Source organism: Plecotus auritus (assembly GCF_963455305.1).
Source record: "Plecotus auritus genome assembly, chromosome: 1".
NCBI lineage: Eukaryota > Metazoa > Chordata > Mammalia > Chiroptera > Vespertilionidae > Plecotus > Plecotus auritus.
The window spans coordinates 200,290,873-200,309,428 of record NC_137770.1 but is presented as its reverse complement, the minus strand read 5'-3'; the positions used below and the strand labels follow the sequence as shown (position 1 = coordinate 200,309,428).

Below are 18,556 nucleotides of genomic sequence, written 5' to 3'. Positions count from 1 at the left end.
GAGGAAAGAAAACCTTTCAACCTTTGCATGAAGACCTTCCCCAGTTAGCAAAGTAGGTTATTCACATTTCCATTGCAAATGAGGATTGGTTCTACAGAATGAAAACTGAGAAGTTGGAAAGAGGAGGACTATCTTGATTGAAGTAAAAACTGCGAAGCCTAAATTAACAGGGAGCTCCAAATTTGCCTATCTCATCCTGCCTTCCTTTGAAAGGGCTGTCCTTTGGAAAAGGAAGGGATTCTAACATTTCTAGCAACTTTGCCAAGGTAGCCTTAATTATTGCTGCTGTTTGGGGTGAGGGCACCTGTGATTTGTTTGTTCTTCCAAGCAGTGCTATCTTGAGGCCCCAACTCCCTCTTCAGTGCTGACAGCTGATAATTTTAACATTGGGAGAGGGGGAGAGAGAAGAATCTGGGGATTTCATGGAATCCAAATCTAATCAATAAGGTAATATGACCAGACCTATCTCGCTTCCACCACATAACCACCCTCTAGCTGCTTTCAGCCATTTTATGACATTCATATTTTCTGGGCTATTCATCTTTTCATTATGGCCCTGCAGCCATCAGTGGATAGAAATGTCAGCTTTTCTCAGTTCCTCAACTCCTAGAACTCTGATAAGAGCAAAAATATTAAAGATTAGGGAGTAATTTCACAGTATTAAGAAGAAACTTGAGCCAGGTCAGTGAGGCTCAGTGGTTGAGCATCAGCCTATGAACCAGGTCACAGTTGATTCCCAATCAGGGCACATGCCAGGTTGTGGGCTGGATCCCCAGTAGGGGGCGTGCAGGAGGCAGTCAATCAATGATTCTCTCTCATCAATGATGTTTCTATCTCTCCCTCTCCCTTCCTCTCTGAAATCAATTATATATGTATATAGTCAGCAGATACAAAACAAAACACCTAAAATGTGTGCAAACTCCACTGTTTAAGAGAACAGCTTTAACTACTCAGAGCAATCTCACTAGATAAGACATGGAATAGGGCATAAAAAGAAAGAGACAAAGGGGGATTGTATCATTTACCAAAGTGCTGGTTTCCTGAAGAAAACAGGAATGTGCTTTGCGTCTGATATCTGATTTTAAGAGAATCCGTTTATAAGGGTAAATATCAATATTTGCTATTTTAACACTCTAGAATGTTTTCCAACAACCTCAGATGAGGTTATCTATTCCTTTTCCCTTTATGGTCTAGCTTCTAAAGATTTTTTTTAAAAAAATTATGAGTTATTATTCTAGTTGGTGGCTGCAGTGAGCTGCTTCCATGTCAGATCTTAGTTTCTGTTATCACATGCATTAGTGCCTAAGAAAATATATTGTGAAAGCTACAAAAAAAGCTGTGTATCTCTGTATGTATGCTCCGCATGAAACACAGTGGTACATATGCTTTTGTTAATTAGTGGTTCTCAAACTGGAGCTAGCATCAGAATCACCTGAAGGGCTTGTTGAAACAGATTGTGAGTGGCATCCCCCAAGTTTCTGAGTAAGTCTGGGATGGGTCCTGAGAATTTGCATTTCTAACATGTTCCTCCGTGATTCTATGCTGCTAGGCTAGGGATCATACTCTGAAATCTATTCTCAGGGTGCTAAGAATCAATGTGATATTATTCTTTTAGGGGAAAGGAAGTCTTTCTGTTGGCAGATTGCAGGTTGAAATAGGTGGCCATTCCAATTAACACTAAAATAGCTATATGTAACTGGCCCACTGACACTTCTGCTCTTCTCCGCACGCCCCCGCCCACCCCATCACTGAACTAAGTAAGGGGTAAGAGAACACTGTTCCTTCACACATTCCTGGGAAAAGGTTTGTTCTAGTTTTCTATTGCTGCTGCTATAAATTGCCACAACTTCAGTGACTTTAAACAACACAAATATATATTAGTTTACAGTTCTTTAGGTCAAAATGCAGGTCTCACAGGCTATAATCAAGCAGTCAGCAGGGCTGTGTTTCTTCTGAAGGTTCTGGCTGTCTCCAGTTTCCAGGGCCTGCCCACATTCCTTGGCTTCTGGCTCCCCTTTCCATGTTCAAAGCCAGTAATGGCCATTGACTCGTTCTCACCAGGAAAACTCTGACACTGACTTCTCTCAAAGAGCTCCCCTCCCATGTTAAAGGACCTTTATGATTATATTGGTCCCACCTGGATAATTTCTCTATTTTCCTCTCAGCTGATTAGCAACCTTAATTCCATCTACAGTCTTGAATCCCTTTTGCCTTGTAATGTAAAATAGTCATAGCTTCAGAGGAGCAGAATGTAAACATCTTTGAGAGGCCATTATTCCGCTTATCATGGGATTTAAGAGCGACTCCTATCCAAATAGTGTCAGAACACCTAGGAGACATCTTGTTAGAAATCAGAATCTGTATTTTAAGGAAGATGCCCAGGAAATTTGTATGTGCATGAAAGTAGAGAGAAGCCCTGATGTAGATGAATCAGTATTTAAGGGTAACACATGTGAAGTCTAAATACGAAGTTCCCAATTCAGTTTTTGAGGTAGATTAACCACTCCTGTTCCCCCCCCACACACACACTCATTCATAACCATCCAAAACTTACTGAAGAATTACTATGTAACAGACAATGTAATAGATGCTGGGGGCACTGCAATCAATGAGGACCCTGCCATATAGAAGGAATACAGAAGAAAAAAGAAGAGCAAATAAAGAGATATGCTAACTTCACAAAGGGATACATCCTATGAGAATAATGACACAAGATTATGTGATGCAGTGCACTGAGAGGACATTTTAGAAAGGGCCATCAGGAGGCTCGAAATATTACCAGTGAACTGAAACCTCAGTGAAGGAAAGGAGACAGCTGTGAAGAGTCAAGGAGAATGTTCCAGGCAAGCGGCACAGTGCCACATCCCATATGTGGGATTGAGTGTGGCATGGTTGATGGCGAGAAAAGGGGAAGCGTGGTTCAAGATAAGGTCCTAAAGGTCCTCCAGGCCAGCTCCTGTTGGGCCTTAGAGACTCCTTACGGTAAGGATTCAGCAATAGAACTTTAAGGCTTCAAGAGAGATGCTGTGACATACATTATAAAGAAACTTCTGGCTTCTGGAGGAGGATGGACTGTGGAGACAGGAGGTGGAAGCAGGTAGCCCAATTATGAGGCTGTTGCAGTTGTTCAGGAAAGAGATAATGGTGGCTTGGACTAGATGGTGAGAAGCAGTTGGATTTTGGAGGTGGAGCTGATTGGATTTTCTGTGGGGCTGGGTACAGAGATGAGGGAATGGAGCTATGAGATTGGGATCTAACTTTTGTTGGGATCTTGCTTCTCATTTTATCCATGAGCTAAACTTCCATTTCAGGTGTTTCTAATACATGCCTTAATAGATTTAAAAAAAAAAAAAAAAACTAGTTGAAAAGTAAACACAGTTGCGCCACGCAACACCAGTCATTATTGCAACAGATGGAAGCTGGCTGTAAAATAACACCCTTTGTGAATGAACAGCTGGGGGTTTTGTGCTTGCTCAGGATGACTGCCTGGACTTCACAGTCTGCTGCCCCTTGATGGGGAAAATGATATCTATTATTCTGTTAATGAAGTCTTTTAGTTATTTTACTGATATGCCTTTCAGCCTCTGGAACTAGGGGATTGTTACTAGACTGTCTGATACACAACAGGTGGTCAGTGATCCTCAGGGCCGTCCTTGTGAGTGTGAGCTAACATCAGGAGCTTTCCTTACCTCCCCCTTCTGTAATGGGGTCTTGACTTTGACCATGGATTTCCTTACATTTAAAAAATATAGATTAAGCAAGCTCCTTGTTTCTCTTGTGGGCACCCTCCAACTATTCTCCACACTCTATAAAGAGTATATAGAATATATCTCATCATATATTTTGTTTAACATTCTTAATTGTTTCCCATTGCTCTTGGGATAAAACCCCTTAATACTTATCAAAATAGGTAAAGTCCTGCTTGGTTTCTCCTCCTCTTTAGCCTCCTTTCAGAAGATGTTTTCCCTGTGACCTGGATGGACCTCAGCCACGCTGGGTACCTTTCCCTTGATGGAATGGTGCTCCCTCTGGCCATAAAGATTTTGGGCTGACTCCCAGTGTCAGGAATGCTTCCCCCTCAGTCCCTTAAACTTGTTAGTTCCTTCCTCCTTCAGATCTCTGGAACCTGCCCCTACTTAGCCTAGGTCCTTATTCTCTCCTAAATCTGGGCTCCTTTCCTTTAGAACACTTGCCCTCAGTTTGTTATCAGCCCTTAAGACTTGTGGTTCTCAAAGTATGATTCCCAGACCAGTAGCCTCCCTACCACCTGGGAACTTGTCAGACATGCAAATGATCACTGCAGTCTAGACCTACTGAATCAGAAACTCTGGGAATTAGGTCCAGCAATCTTTAGTTTAATAAGCTCTCCAAGTGATTCTGATGAAGGCTCAAGTTGGAGATCTGTAGCCTGAGATTGCCCTTGTCCGCTTTTACTCAAAATTCCATACCCCAGCTTCTAGTACATCTGGCTTATGGTCTCAGTAATTATTTGTTTAGGGAATAAAATAAAGAAAATTAAACCCTGACCTATTTTTAAAGGGGAAAAACATCTTTCACCAGTGTAGCTAACATATCCAGAAATTAAAGAAAACTCCATAAATTATTATATTTTTATTTTATTAGGCCTTTGTATAAGAAATATTTTTAATGTATCTTGGACAGATAGATGATCTAATTGTTGATTAATGGATGGAAGTAATGAAATAGGTAAATGTAGAGTAAATCAATTTTATTAGGAACAACAATCATATTGATATGCTTAATGACTGTGGACAATATATATTAATTGAAAAATATCTGATAAAGAAAGCTTAAATATGACATTTTTCACATGTCTGGGGGGACTTTATTGGCCTTTTCATGACATAGTAACAGATGTGGTACCCAATTTCTCCTTAAATTTTTTTTGTGTTGTTTTTGCTAGATCATCAAACATAAATAATAAGAATTTTAAAATAAAATTTTAAAGACTGTGTCCACATAGAAAAATTTTCTCATTCTTAACATGATGGTCCTAAACACGCCTGAAACATTTTGCCCCTGGCTTATTTTAGAATCCTGACTCGGACAAAAATGTGTCTGAGAGGGCTGGCTTCCTCATCCTTTACTAGAGACAGGAGTCCCGTGGACTTCGGGAAAGTGGTGCTCTCTCTTCATAAACCTACCTGCAGGACACGCTGGGGCACGCAGTGTTCACTCGAGTTCCTTTGCTCAAGAGAAGGCCCTGGCCGTGAACTTGGGCAAATATTGCCCTCTGGCTTTACCAGCCAGGTAGGAGCAGCCTCTGAACACTGGTTCTTTGTGCTGGACTTGTGCTCAGAGGTGCAGGTGGCTGGTTCCTTTGTTTCAGCAAAGGGCACTGGCCAACATGCTTGGAAAAAGAAACTGTTTGGAATAATGCACTTTCTGCTAAAATTTACTACATCATGCGAATTAAAGTTATTTACTCAGGACAGGCCTGCAAGGGTTTGTATTAGGTTCCTAAACAGGAGAAAAAGTCTAACAGGTTCCCAGAATGAAATCTGACCTGCATTCTAAAACTGAATTTATTCAGGCATGGGGGTTGGCATTTACTCACCTCTGAAGTGCCCTGAATTCAGCCTAGAACCTGTAATAAAAGTACTTCAAGAGCAACCACATGGAACCATTCTTTTTTAAAACTCAGCTCACTTAGAATATTTACCATGTGAAGCAACAGAGTGATGACCCCAGGCAATGAAACAGCACCTGGAACTTGAGTCATGTGAGTGTGAAGCTAACTTATGCCAACACCCTTCACCCAGGGAAGTTTCTAAGCTCAGAGAATTCTCATCCAGGAGTAAGGCATACATTTTATACTGATTACTGTGCTATTAATATTAAAATCTCTTATTTTATTGATGACATGTCGTTCTTATGAAATTTGCTAAATTAACCAAATTTCCATCCAGCAGATTCTGTTTTCCTATTAATTTCCATTATTTTTATGTATTTCTGTGACGAAAAAGAAAAATCCCTTACTAAGTTGGTAATTCTGTCTTGTTTGCTAGAACAATGACTGGTACAGAGTGGGAGCTGAATCACTATTTGTTAAGTGAATACATGAATGAAGGTGTTTGCCAGGTTTGTGATGTGTTGGATATCATAGGTGGTCAGGGATATTATTATCATTTCTGGCCACTACTTTGTAAAGATTTCCCCAGGATCCAGGAATTCTGTTTATTTCAGGTGGTCCTCAGTCCTCAGACTTTAATCCTTTCCTACTGTGAGCAGTGGTTCTTAGACTTCACTATGCAACAGAATCACCTAAATAGTTCTGGGGTGGAACCCAGGATCTGCATTTTTAACAAGCATCTGATTGGGAGGCAGATGGCTCATGCACCACATTTTGAGAAATGATACCTTTACGTCAAGTGTTTGTATTTACTTTATCATCTGGAATTCCAATTAATACATGGATTGTAGGGTCTGAAAGGGGCTCTGGGTTATAAAAGATAAACTATAAACCTTAATTCAGTCAATGAAAAATATGACATAAAATAAGGGTCACTAGAATCACAGATCCTTCTTTGGAAATATCCTCCTCCAAAATATATAGTTTCATTGTGACATAGTTTACTGCAGGCCAATTATAAAATGGGCAATTATAATATTCTCAAATTTTGTTAGCTTTCTTTCTCCTCTTATATTCCTGACAATTAGAAAGTATTTATAAAAATATTTTCAAAGGTAAATATTATTATAGAGTGCTGACTTTAAGGTTATTTTGTAGGAAAGTGATTAATACATTCTGGCTGAGAGCTGTGGCTATGCTATCAAACTAATCATGTACTGCTTTCATGATTTTGGCTAACCCCAAGTATCATCTGCTGTCAATGTTTTTCTAATTGACTCCACTTTTAAGTACGATTTTATTTGTCATGAGCAATAATGTTTGTGAAATCAAAAATTTTATGTGCTAATTATATTTTTCTGATATTTCCCATAAATGTTCAAATAAAAGTCAATTACCTATGTTTCACTTATAATCATCCAGTTACCCCACCTGGGAAACAGGATGCAAAAGATGCTTAGGGCTTACCCTCAAAGGATTTACATTCTACATCAGGAAATCATCTGTTATGAAACAATAAAAACAAGTCAGGAGATGTAAGCTGCTGGTGAGAGAAGAATCATCAAAGATTTTTAGAAAGCTAATTTTTGTAGCAATAACATTAGATATTTTATATATATATATATATGTTTGATCCAGTAATTCCACTTCTGTGAAATAGCTCATGTGTATTCAAAAAATTGGAGCCATCTTGAAGGTCAGAATTAAAGGAATGATTATATTATGATACTTCTATATCATTGAATGCTATGTCATTAAAATCATCTTTAGAAATATTTTTAAATAATAAATAAAAATATTTCTAATATATGCCAGGTGTGTAAAACAAGATACAGTATGACTTCAACTATGGCAAATAAAATCATTAGAAGACATGGAATCTGACAAATTAAATAGTACTGGTATATATTTTTTCCTTGGTTTTGAGGTTATGGATAATCTTTATTTTTTCAATCTATATGTTTCTATATTTTCTGTTTTATAATTATACTAGAGGCCCAGTGCACAAAATTTGTGCACTCCGGGGGGATCCCTCAGCCTGGCCTGCGCCCTCTTGCAGTCCAGGAGCCCTTAGGGGATGTCCGACTGCCATCACCACTGCTGTGCTCGCCAGCTGGGAGCCTGGCTTCTGGCTGAGTGGTAATGCCCCTGTGGGAGCACACTGACCACCAGGGAGCAGCTCCTGCATTGAGTGTCTGCTCTCTGGTGGTCAGTGCACGTCATAGTGACTGGTTGTTCTGCCATTTGGTTGATTTGCATATTAGCCTTTTATTATATAGGACTAGAAGCTCGATGAACAAAATTCGTGCAAGGGCCTCGGCTTTGCCTTGCCCCCGCCGCTGCGGCTTTGTCTGGAAGGTCATCCGGAAGAACATCTGGTCTAATTAGTATATTATGCTTTTATTATTATAGATTAATATAATTATATAAATTATAATAATTTATCAAAACAATCATACTTCATAATTAGGAAATAGATATTTTAAAAATTAACACATGCTAATTAAAATCTTACTGCAGTTCAGGGAGTATTTCATGGGGAAAGTGAAAAGCTGAGACTGGAAAACAATAAAATATTACAAAAGAAGCAGAAGTTGACTTGTTACCTATCAGTGTATGGAATGGGTGTCTATGTTGGCTAAAATTTGTGATTTTCATTCTGTGACTACTCTGTAGAGAGATGAACAAAAGTAGGGGATGTGGTGATCCAGGATAGAAGTTACCATTGGATGGTCATGGCTATAGTGAGATAGACATAATTCATTAGAACTGAACTAGGAGCTCTAGAAAGGTGGAAGAAAACTTTATTCTTTAGAGAAAGGGCCAGGAGAATAAAGAACCCAGAGGATAAAGAGAAATGCATGCATATAAATGGTGGGGATTAGCTAGAATAGGAATACCCCTAGGGGCTTAATCACAAGGAACAACAACAGCCTGTAATTATTGAAATCGAGAGTCTAAGTCAGTGGTCGGCAAACTCATTAGTCAACAGAGTGGCAAACCGCGGCTCACGAGCCGCAGTTTGCCAACCACTGCCCTAAGAGCAGACAGGAGTCAGGGAGGGCATAGGAGCTTCTCTATGACATTTGTCTTGAGGTTTGTCAGGGAAGAGAGGTTGATGCCAGAGTGTGCAAACAAGAGACAGTGTATTGAAGTTAGCTGATACCTGATGCGCTTTAATCTGATCACAAGGGCAAGTCTAAATGTTTGAGTGAGAAAGAACCTTGCTTCCTTGGTAATTCAGGCAAAGCTGCTGTGTCACAGCTGAAGTCAACTGAGGGACAATGGTTGTAACCTCAGCGGTTGTAATCTGAGAGGTGGGCCCCCAGGGTAGTTTAGCAATACTGGTGGGGCATGTGGGAGACATGATTTCATGAGCTGAACTGAGTCATGTAGAGTTGAATAACAGGAAAATGCGTACATGGGTTTGTACATTCTTCTCTTATAGTCTGTACTTTTCCTTCTCTGAACCTTCCTCCTGGTGTGGTAAATTTGTTTTCTTGGTTAGGTAAACTTACACTGCACAGAAAGCATGCAGGCAAAAAGAAACACTGGTGCAGGCCTAGGGCTGTTGTCTTTGGAGACACCACTCTTCTTTCCGTAATTTTCTTTGGGAAGAGGCAAATGTAGTAGGGGGTCCTTCTTGGGGCTGTCCTGGGCTCTCATCCTGTTCTTTGCCTCCTGATATTCTCTTGGGAGCCTCTTACTTTTTATTCACAACCTCCCACCTTCTCCATCATCTATCTACCTTGAAACTAATTTGCCCCCTGCTAATCTTGCAGATCACTCAAACCTTTTCTTATCTTTTTCTCTTCCCAACCTGTCATCTTTTAGGTCCTCTCAACAATGCTCATCTTGTTACCAGGAACATCTCTGACCAGTCTCTAAGACCTTTCTATAGAGGTTATATTCTCTGACCTTCATTGTCAGTGTTTCAGTTAAATTTCCCAACTCCTCAATTTCCCTCTTTTCCTTGTATGTCCATCAATGCTTCAGTTATCTTGACATCTCAAAGTGGTGTCACTCATATATGTATATGATGAATGACACATATGTAATGGGTAATATAGTAAATATATACTGCTCTTCCTCTCTGTTCAGTCTCCACAGCCATTCTGCTGACTTTTCACCCAATATACTTCTTCCTTACCTTGTTTTCTATTTTTCTTACTTCATTTCACTCTTTTCAACCTTGGATCTGGAATCTTCTCTGTTTATACTTATTCCCTTGCTGATCTTACTCATTTGCAAATGTAACACATCTAGGGCTGAACTCCTGATCTACCACAAACTTGTTCATTTAAGTCTTTATAAAATCAGAAAAGTTTAACTCCATTTTTCTCAACCAAAACCTTGGAATAATCCTTGTTTATTCTCTTCCTCTCACACCCCACATCTAAACCTTCAGGAAATCCTATTGTCTCTTCTTTAAAAATGTAACCAGAATCTGAGCGTTTTTGTTTTTTTTTCCTACCTCCACTGCTGCCACCTTGGTCAAAGGCACTATCATCTCTACCCTGGAATATTATCAGCTCCTGGATAGTTTCTCCACTTCTACTCTTGTCTCTTCTTCATTCTTCTCTTAACGTAACAGCCAGACTGATGCAGTCACCCATGTACTCAATATCCTTCAATAGCTTCTCATCCGGAAAGACGAAGTCTTAAAATGGCTTATGAGACCCTCCTTGTCTAGCCCCATTATGTCTCTAAAGTCAGCTTCTACTGTCCTTCCAACTTCACTTCTCCACACTGGCTTCCTCCGCCCCTACAGGCACGTGCCTGCCTTAGGTTTGTGAACTTGCTGTCCCCTTTGCCTGGATCCTCCCAGCCAGATACCTACACAGCTTGCTTGTGCACCTCCATCAGGTTTTATTCTAATGTTACTTCCTCACTGAGGACTTCCCTGGCTTCTTACATGAAATCTCACCTGCCTGCTCTCTACTCCCAGCATTCAGTACTCCCTTTCCTGCTTTATTTTTATTCTTCATACCTTTCAGCATCTAATGTTATATATCATTACTCATTTATCTTACCATACTGACTGTACAGTAATCCACCCTTATCCACGGGGGATACATTCTGAGACCCCCAGTGTATTCCTGAAACTGTGGATAGTACCAAACCTTGTACATACTATGTTTTTCCTGTACATACATACCTCTAATAAAGTTTAATTTATAAAATAGGCAATTTCACGAATAGAAGATTTGTTCTTACCATAAATCTTAGCAACCTCAGCATAAAAATTTTTTCTTTCCTTATTAAGAATGTTTACCTTTACTTTAAAGGAAGCACTGAAGGCTTCTCTTTGGCATATCTGAATCGCCAGCATCACTAATCCAGTATTTTGGGGCCATTGTAAAATAAGGGCTACTTGAACACAAGCACTGTGGTACCCTGACAGTGGATCTGATAACTGAGGCAGCTACTAAGTGGCCTTTGGGTGGGGAACCTATATGACCTAGATATGCTAAGCAAAAGGATAATTCATGTCTCAGGTATGACAGAGTGGGATGGTGAGATTTTTATCACACTACTCAGATTGGTGAACAATTTAAAACTTATGAACTGCTATTTCTAGAAGTTTCCATTTAACATTTTCAGATTGCAGGTAACTGAAACTGCGGAAAATGAAGCTGTGCATAAGGGGAGACTACTGTATTCCTCTTTAGAAGGGAAACTCATCAGGGTAAAGGCTTTGATTGGTTCATTGCCAAGTGGTCAGGATCAAGAAGAGTACCTGTCCACAGGGAGTTAGTGTTTGAGGAATGAATCCACTATCTTGTACTTAATGTCTTCTTCCTACTTCTTGTACTTCATGCTATCTTCCAAGTGGCTTTAATTCCATTTCTGATCATATTTCTTCCCTATGATTTCCTATTTCCAATTCCTGCATCACTTACATCCATTTCCCTCTCTCATTTATTTGGCTTTGTTTCTCTTTGTTGTGAGACATGTTCTAGCTCAGTGAAGTTCAGTTCTTACATTTTTTCTAATAATTTTTAAATCTCTACTTTATTTTTCCCAAAGCAACATAAGATGCTATTGGCTATGTGTAAGAAAATAGCTGTGGATGTTGGCCATATATTGCATAACCTAATGGGGAACAGTAAAAATGAAGTGTGTCCTGAGGACAAGGGAGAGAGAGGAAATGACAGGAGACCCTGTGTTGGGCTCCTGAGAATCGTACCAATGACTAAAATAAAAATTTAGCCATTAGTGAAATTAGACCACCATTTATGAAATATGAGTGATTGTTCCATGAAAAGCTATGGTTTAGCAGTCTGTAGGAACATCTTTCTTCAACTTATTTAATGTCTCAACTGGTGATTCATATTATTGATCTTGTGAATGATATATTATGCTTAGAATGACATAGTGCCGGGTATAATCTACAAATGACTGGCAACTAGAATAATATATAAGACAGATATACAGTTACCCAGTAAGGAATGTCCTCTCATTGACGAAGATCCAAGAAGAGTACTGGTGGGGCATCATAGTCATCTTTCTTCCCTTTTTGAGGTCATCTATGGATACCCTAAAACATTAGAATAATATTAATGGCATGCACCTGTAATGCATTCAGAAATCAGTTTCTGACTTAAATTGAATTTTCTTGTTGTGTCCCTAGTGTGTAAAAGTATTTGGGGAGGGGGAGTGTTTAAGTAGTGTTTCATGTATGAGAATGAGGGATGGGTTGGGGAGAAAAGGAAAGAGAATATATATTTTTTTTTTACCATGTGTCTTATACTCTGTAGGTGAGCCAGTTTATAGACCTTCTCTCATTTAATCCTGCAACCATCTATCCCAGCAAGGTATGCAGGCTATTACCTCCACTTCAAATCCTCAGTAAGTAACGGAGCAGATCATTTGAAGCATGGCCTGAATATCTTCAAGGCCTCTAATCTGTTTCCTTTTCACCAACATTTTTGCAGTTTGGAAAAGGTCAGATAGATTAATTTTTATTTCATTTTCTATAAATCAGTCCATGCTAAGATTCTTTTCAAGGATGTTTTCTATGTCTAAGGGAATTAATACTGAGGATAAATGAGATGTTCTGCAAAATCTTCAATTGTAAGAAAATAAGCTTAGAGTTCAGAGTTCAACTACAACTCACTTTGAGTGAGTTTCTAAATGGCCTCCTCCAAAGCTCTTTTTCACAATTGCTCATAATTTGTTTTGGGAACAAGTAATAAAATGTGTTGTCTTCTCTGCCCACTCCCACAAGCCCCAACCCACTTAAGTTTTAAAATTCTTAGGTGTTTTCCTCTGTTCTAATTACTCAATCTGTGCTTTTGAGAAAAATCTATTTTGTCTCTTTTGATATGATCTTTCATTTTAAACTGAAAATTGTTTTCTTCATATAAGTTAGGGAACATGGTAGTAAAGGAAGAGGAACAAACAATTTAATTTTGACAATCTCTAATGAAAGATGATAAAGAGGACATATGAAGAAATATCAGATAAACCACAAACATATTAACTTGACAAATGGTCTTCCCCTTGGTAATCAATTTGAGAAACTGGCAGCTGTGGGATAGAGAGACAGAGAGAGAGAAAGGCAAACAGGGCAGAGCATAGTTGTAGGAAAGTTAGAATACAAAATCCAATGTCGGCCCATGATAAATGCTAATGATTTGCAAATTTATAAGTGGAATCCTGGATCAAAGTTATGATAATAATAACTTTATGGTTGATGGCTGTCTTAGCTACACTCCTGGTAAGGAATGTACTCAGTATATCCAAATCTGGCATTACTACTATTATAAAGAATCTTATTTCTGAATTTTTAGTATTTGATTTGGAATACACTCTAAGGATTTTTTTTTCATTTTTCAATTTATCCACAGTTCTAATACTACCAGATTTTAGTGGTTTAAAAGTTATCCTCTTGTTCCATCCCTCCATAAATGCACAGGTGTGCCTGGAGTGTTTGAAGCTGCCACAGAGCTTACATTTTATTGATAAATATAAAAAGAAAAAAATGAGATGCCATGTGAAAAATTCTGCCCAGCTAGAATAATGTTTCTGAAGACTTTCTGGTTATATTTTATAGTAAAATCTCCAGAAATTTATGAAAAAATGTAGAAGTCATCTGTTATTATATTTTAAAATAAAATTTCCAGAGACTTGTGGGGAAAAAATCAGTCAGTTTTAAACTTCTACTTACTTAGCAGCCCCGTGTTATTTTCTTTAAGAAGATGTTAAAACCCAAAGGCTTCTAGGGTCCCAAATGAGGCATTTTGCTAAATTTTTGTGGCAACATAGGAATACAAGATAACTATAGTAGAGAAGAGATCCTGGAGGTATGAAGAAAAGAGAAAACTGTATTAGGTAAACTGGAAAACTTCAGAATAAGTGGCCCAATGCAAGGAAGGATGGACCAATTTGGTAAGTTTTTGGAGTATTTCTAGAAAGAATTTTCTCCTGTAAGATTCTGTGCAAGGAAACATATTCTTCCTATTACAGAAATTAAAACCAAGCTGGCTGAACCCTGCCCATTCCTGCAGACACAATTTTAAGTTTTCAGGCAGCTAAAGTCAAGCTCAGACTTGCAGGGTTGATAGTGATTTAACACCACTGAACTCTCCTTCAGGCTCTGGAAACTGTGGTCAGACATGAATAATATCCTCCTTTAGGTTGTCATATAAATGGCATTAAGGTATAACCAGAGATTTTAAGTATAATAACTTCTAGTCATTCCATTGCTTCAAGCCTACGGAATTACAAGGAATAGAGCCAGAATAAAAAGGTAGGCTGGAGAGAAAAGATGAATTTTTTATTTAAAAAAAAAGGGGGAGGGATTTCCTTCTTTTTTTTCTGAATCAGATTATTTTGGTTGGGTTAGGGTGTGTGGAAGACATTTCACGTTTTTCTTTCTCCAAGAGACTAGCAGTCCAAAACAAAACAAAACAAAACAAACAAAACAACAACAACAACAACAAAACACAAAAAAAGCTATTCTCACATTTATTATGCATATTTTTCCTTGTAGCACATTGTTAGTTTGAAATTCTGTCATCTCTTTGAAAGCTATGAGCACATTTCATCAGGCGTATTGTAATAGTCTCTAAGCTGAATAGTTGACAAGTTCCCCTTTATGCTTTTACCATTCTGATCTCACTTCATCTTCTTGTTCACAAACCTTCCTGGGATCTCATTCTTAGCAAAGCAAATATAGCCCAAGTCCCTTAACATGACATTCAGGCTTTCTGCAATTCCACTCAAACCTACCTTTTCAAACTTAAACTTGAAGCTTTTCTTTAACACCAGGCCTTCAAGTCTAATGAAATCTCAAGCCACAGAGTGCTCTACCAGTTGCTTTGTATAAGAGGGCCCTAGTCACTGCAGGTCCAGATTTCTGCTTCCTTCTAGTCCCTGATCAGGTTTGACCTTATCAAATCTCCCACAGCCTATTATCTACACTGTTGTGATGCCATTTTCTGCATTTGACCTTGTATTGTTACTATTGATTTATGTCTTGGCTACTCATATCCTTTTTCTCAAAGAATGTGTTCCTCTAAATGGGAATGTCATCCTCTTTGATAGCACATCATTTAGAGGAACTCTCCATGTCATGGAGAGGACTCAACCCCCAAGGGTCAGAAGCTCAGAAAACTGGGCAAATTAACTCTGTAGATCAAAAACTACATGAGGTATTTTAGGCTCCCTTGGGACAGAGATACAGCACACTCTGTGAGCCCAATAAATCCCATTTTCTCATTCATAGAATTTAGCCTGGGTTGTTTGGTTACACAGCCCTTGCTCTTGTTTCTAAAACCTAAGTTTTACCTCTAGATTTGTGATTCTAATCACCCACAATGTTCCTGACCCTTCATGGGTAAGAGCCCTTATGTGGGCTGATCCCCCGCCTAATATAGTCACCAATAATACCAAACACCTTGGTCATCCAGGAGGACCATGGGTGAGGCAAGGAAGTATAATTACACAGGGGTCGCCACCCAGCTTCCCTTTTGTATGACACAAAATCACACCACTGCTCCTTTGTGTGTAAAATTAAAGAGAGGTTTTGTGGACACCAAAGGAAGGGACTATCACTACTTGCTCCTGGGAGAGGTGCAGAAAATGTAACTAAGACCTTGTCTATACAAAAAGAAATTGACAACCAGTTTGAAATGGAATTGCCATGGCCTAGAGCAAAGAATATCCTTACATGATATTATTCTACAATGTCATTATAATTTTTCCCAGATTTGTGTTACCCCCATTACCTATAATAGTACCTCGCACCCTTGGGAATCAATTAAAAATCATCTTTTTGGTGCTTGGAGATAAAGGTAACACATCTCTTGATATTTTAGAATTACAACAGCATAATGTACAATTATCCCAAACAAACTTACAAACTAATTCTTTGAATGTCTGGCAGCAATTTAAAAAGGACATGAAAGGATTTAATCCCTTCCACTGTATAGAGGGCCCCCTGGGCAAGCACCTGAGCATTCTATATTTGCCCCTCTTGCCCCTTTGGGCCAAGAGGGACCCTCTTCTCACAATCCAATTGCCCACAGCTATTGCCTGAGCTTTCTGTTCATGCTGAGGTTGAAGCCTTGTAGTGGCTGGTACCATGGATCTGTCTCTCGCCCAGTGGGGTGAACTGGGCCCTCCGTGGAGAAGAAACCTGGGTTCCCCAAGATATGTGATCAGTGCTGGGACCCCGCCAGCAGGCGAGGGGATCCCAAGGCAGGTGCTGGGCGTGGAGGCCACGGGGGCATAGGCTACCAAGAAGACAGAACTGAACCTCACATCACCCTGCTTGGCCCCAAAGGATGGCTGGTTAGCCAGAGACGGGTACGATTCCTCAGGAAAGGAACAACCTAAGACAGACACAATCACAGAGGGGCCATCAAGAGAGAACTTGGGGGTCAACAGAGGTGGGGCACAGACCCTCACCCCCCCAACTTTGCAGGAGCCTGAACCCTCACCCCTTCTGAGGGAGGTCTCTTGCCCCATGGCTGCTTCGCTTCCCATGCCCAGCTCAAATCGGGACCCAGGTAACAGACAGAGACTTGGCCAACAGCAGCTGCCCTCTCACTGCAACAAGACTTGTTTGAGTTGTCTTGTACCCATGGTGTGGGGAAGTGGGTTTTTGATATCTAAATCCAGCCTAGCACCAGGAATGCTCAGGGCCTACTCAAGAAGGCAAATAATCCTTTCCACTAATATTTACAGGGTAAAATAAGATTGTTGTTAGAGTATTAAATTTGACAGTAAAATAGTAATCAAATTCTCAGACTAATTTAAATTGGCTAATTGAAATAAGTGAATATTCTAGAAAAATTAATGGTACTGGACAAAAAGCTGTTCCTAAAGTGTTAACTAAAATTTTTATTGGTAGTTCATCTCACGGTAAAATTGTGTAACATGTAATGAACCTAAAGCAGTCATATTTTAGTGCAAAAAATTAAAATTTAAAAGCTATCAAGACTACATTATAAAATTTCCAAAAGCCTCCTAATATTTAAATAAAAAAGGGGGGGTAGTAGAAGAATATCATGTAAGGAAAAATATCCTGTAAGTAACTTACATCTAGAAAATTTTTACTTTAGAAAATTAACTTTCATTTGTAATGCTAACAGCAAGACACCCATGAAAAACACACATGGTGTCAAAACAAGCCAAAGGAAAATCGTTTGGGCAAAAAATGAAAAAGGATCCCAAGTCAAATTTATAGAAAAGATTCCTTTATTAACTTTTGGTCAAGAATATGTTTGTATATTTTCAGAAAACAACTCCAAGACCATGTGGATTCCTGCAACAGAGAGGAATTGACAGGACTGCTCCAGCCATGAAGACAGAAGAGAAACAGTCCAGATATGGAAGATGCTGACGATGCCTTGCCATACTAGCAGTCATTGCTGCAGGTTGCCCAGGACCAAACCAGAGAGGGTCGGACCTGCATTACCACCATTTGTCCACCATCCAGAACTGAAATATCATTGCTGACATGTACACATAAGGAACTGTTTGACATTGAAATTGGGACTCAAAAGAACTGTTGGCCCAGAAAGAAACTCACTACAGACTGATTCATTTGCCTCTCAGTATAACCATTATTGCTTGTCTCATTTTCGGTTCTTATAAGTGTATTTCTAGTATCACATGATCTCACTCATCTAGGGGAAATAATGAGCAACATAAACTGATGAAAAAAACAGACCTGGAGACAGGGAAGCATCGATCAGACTGTCAAACCTCAGAGGGAAGATAGGAGAGGGTGGGGGTAAGGGGGAGAGATCAACCAAAGGACTTGTATGCATGCATATAAGCCTAACCAGTGGTCACGGACAACAGGGGGGTGGGGGCATGCGTGGGGAGGGGTTTGGGATGGGAATGGGGGGATGAAGACAAATATGTGATACCTTAATCAATAAAGAAATTTTTTAAAAAAAGAAAAGTTATTGATGTACCCTAGTAAGATTTCCCCAATGGTTACCTTGAGGTCAAAACACTACCTTCCCCCTCCTGAATCCAGATTAGTTATCATCTATTCCTTTAATTTACCCTCCTTGCACCTCTTCTCCTACATTCCAATAGTTCATTTTTCTCTGCCTCTTAGCAGCATTTGACAAGGTTGATTGTGCTCTCCTTTTGAAACACTTTTATCTTTAAGGCTTTTTAAAGTAATCACAACAACCCTGACTTATTTTCTTGCTGTCTCATTGGGTTCAATATTTTAGCCTCCTCTGCTGACTTCTCTAAGAATCACAAAATGCTAGTTTTTTATGTCCTTGGCCATCCTCTCTGACTACACTTTCTTCCACATAATTAAATTAATCTCCAGCTTAGCCTCTCTGCTGAGCTCAACTATATACTTACTCTCTTTGGATGTCTAACAGCCATCTCAATATCAACCTCGCCAAAACAGAACCACTGACAATTCTTCTCTATCTGCCTAATTAAGCACAAAAACTAAGAGTCAGTCTTATTTCTAATTCT

General features: G+C 39.3%; 1 protein-coding gene across 1 annotated transcript in view; it reads right to left on the bottom strand.

Annotated features, from left to right (window-relative positions):
- RASSF6 (Ras association domain family member 6) overlaps positions 1 to 12,128 on the bottom strand; it is a gene marked incomplete at its 3' end in the record, with an annotated part of 47,164 nt that extends 35,036 nt beyond the window's left edge. Inside the window, exon 1 of the mRNA XM_080688361.1 lies at positions 12,036 to 12,128. Within this exon, the coding sequence (XP_080544487.1) occupies positions 12,036 to 12,100 (65 nt within the window). The 5' untranslated portion in view covers positions 12,101 to 12,128. The remainder of the gene's footprint in view (positions 1 to 12,035) is intronic.
- Between the last annotated feature and the right edge of the window lie 6,428 nt (positions 12,129 to 18,556).